At 51.5% G+C, this 1,411-nt stretch overlaps 1 protein-coding gene across 1 annotated transcript; it reads right to left on the bottom strand.

The window, feature by feature from the left end:
- Window positions 1-913: 913 nt before the first annotated feature.
- PPTG_19582 (hypothetical protein) lies at window positions 914-1,296 on the bottom strand (the record flags this gene model as incomplete). Its single annotated transcript, XM_008918108.1, has 2 exons — window positions 914-1,156; window positions 1,225-1,296. The coding sequence occupies 2 exons, from the start codon at window positions 1,294-1,296 to the stop codon at window positions 914-916; spliced, it is 315 nt and encodes a 104-aa protein (XP_008916356.1).
- Window positions 1,297-1,411: the final 115 nt, after the last annotated feature.

Below are 1,411 nucleotides of genomic sequence, written 5' to 3'. Positions count from 1 at the left end.
GGCAGCCTTGAGCTGCCTGGACTGGAACGAAATGACTCGTTCATGTCCAGCTGCATCGGTTTGCAGTAGTGCACAACCGATTGCATAGTCGGAGGCATCACAGATGACGCTGAATGGTTTCGTCTCGTCCAGCAACGCCAGTATCGGTGCCCTTGCCGGCTGGTCTTGACGCTGTCAAAGATGCGTTTGTTCCCAGCGCCAGTCGGCATCCTTCTTCAGGAGATCCGACAAGGGTTTGCGAGACCCGCGTACCCTGAGCTGTACTTGTGGAGGTAGTTGGCCAAACCCAACCACTTCCTGAGATCCTTTTGAGATCTGGGTGTCGGCCACATTGCAATGGCCTTCATCTTGTCGGGGTCAGCTCGAATCCCAGCGTTGCAATGGCCTTCATCTTGTCGGGGTCAGCTCGATTTCCAGCGTTGCTGACGAAGCAACCGAGAACTTTGATCTCTGGTGACGCGAAAACGCGCTTGTTGATGTTGGCGTAGAGCTTGTTGGCTCGCATAGCATCCAACACTCAACGGAGGCGACCCAAGTACACCTCCATGGCCGTCTTGCCTCCCTCGGCGCGGCTATGGACGAATATATCGTCGCAATAAAGACCCATTATCCCGTGGCCTAATTTATCGATCACCTTTTGATTTAGTTCCAAAAACAAATACTTCCCCTGAGTCGTTGTTAGTTGAAAAATAGAAATCATGAGATATCAGTGAGTTAAAGGTCTAACCCATATCGCATTGTTCTGACATAAACCGACTCGATGGAATGCTCGACGAATAGTTTGTTCCTATTTCGATATCGGTAAGTGAAGTATCAGACATGCTCTAAGCGCCAAAGACCAACTCAACGTTATAACCCCGCAGTAACTTTATTTTGTGGTAAGGTGAATTAGCGAGGGCATTTCTTTCGCCAATTAGTGGATCAAGAACCACAGACGGACTATGCTGCCGCTTGCCAAAGGGAAGTTACACGGAAGCTCCGCCAACGGGATCTGCGGGTCCAGGTTGAAGAATTTGCCCGTGCTCTCATGGTTTAGCTTGTCGATAAGACTGACCATGGCCATCACGCTGTCCTCGGGCTTCGGCGTGGCCTTGCCCTGGGTCATATCCGTGTCCACGTATCCAGGGTGCACCGACACGATAACGATGCCGCTTGCCTGCAGGTCGAACGCAAGAGATCAAGTGATCATGTTGAGCGTGGCCTTGGAGGACGAATAGCAGTAACCGGCCTGCTTGAAGAAGCCCGTGGGCTTGGTCGTGTAGCTGCCGATACTTCCGAGGTATGACGAGAATGCATGTGACGGGGTCACACAGCACCTTGCGTTGAGGAAGTAGGTTTCCTCTAGAGTATACAAACTCTAAGTGAACGATCGTTCACGTGTCCCTGGTCTGAGGGGACGAAGTACTCACTT

Source organism: Phytophthora parasitica, assembly GCF_000247585.1.
Source record: "Phytophthora parasitica INRA-310 unplaced genomic scaffold supercont2.141, whole genome shotgun sequence".
Lineage (NCBI taxonomy): Eukaryota > Oomycota > Peronosporomycetes > Peronosporales > Peronosporaceae > Phytophthora > Phytophthora nicotianae.
The sequence above is the reverse complement of the archived record's forward strand: the minus strand, read 5'-3'. Positions and strand labels throughout refer to the sequence as shown.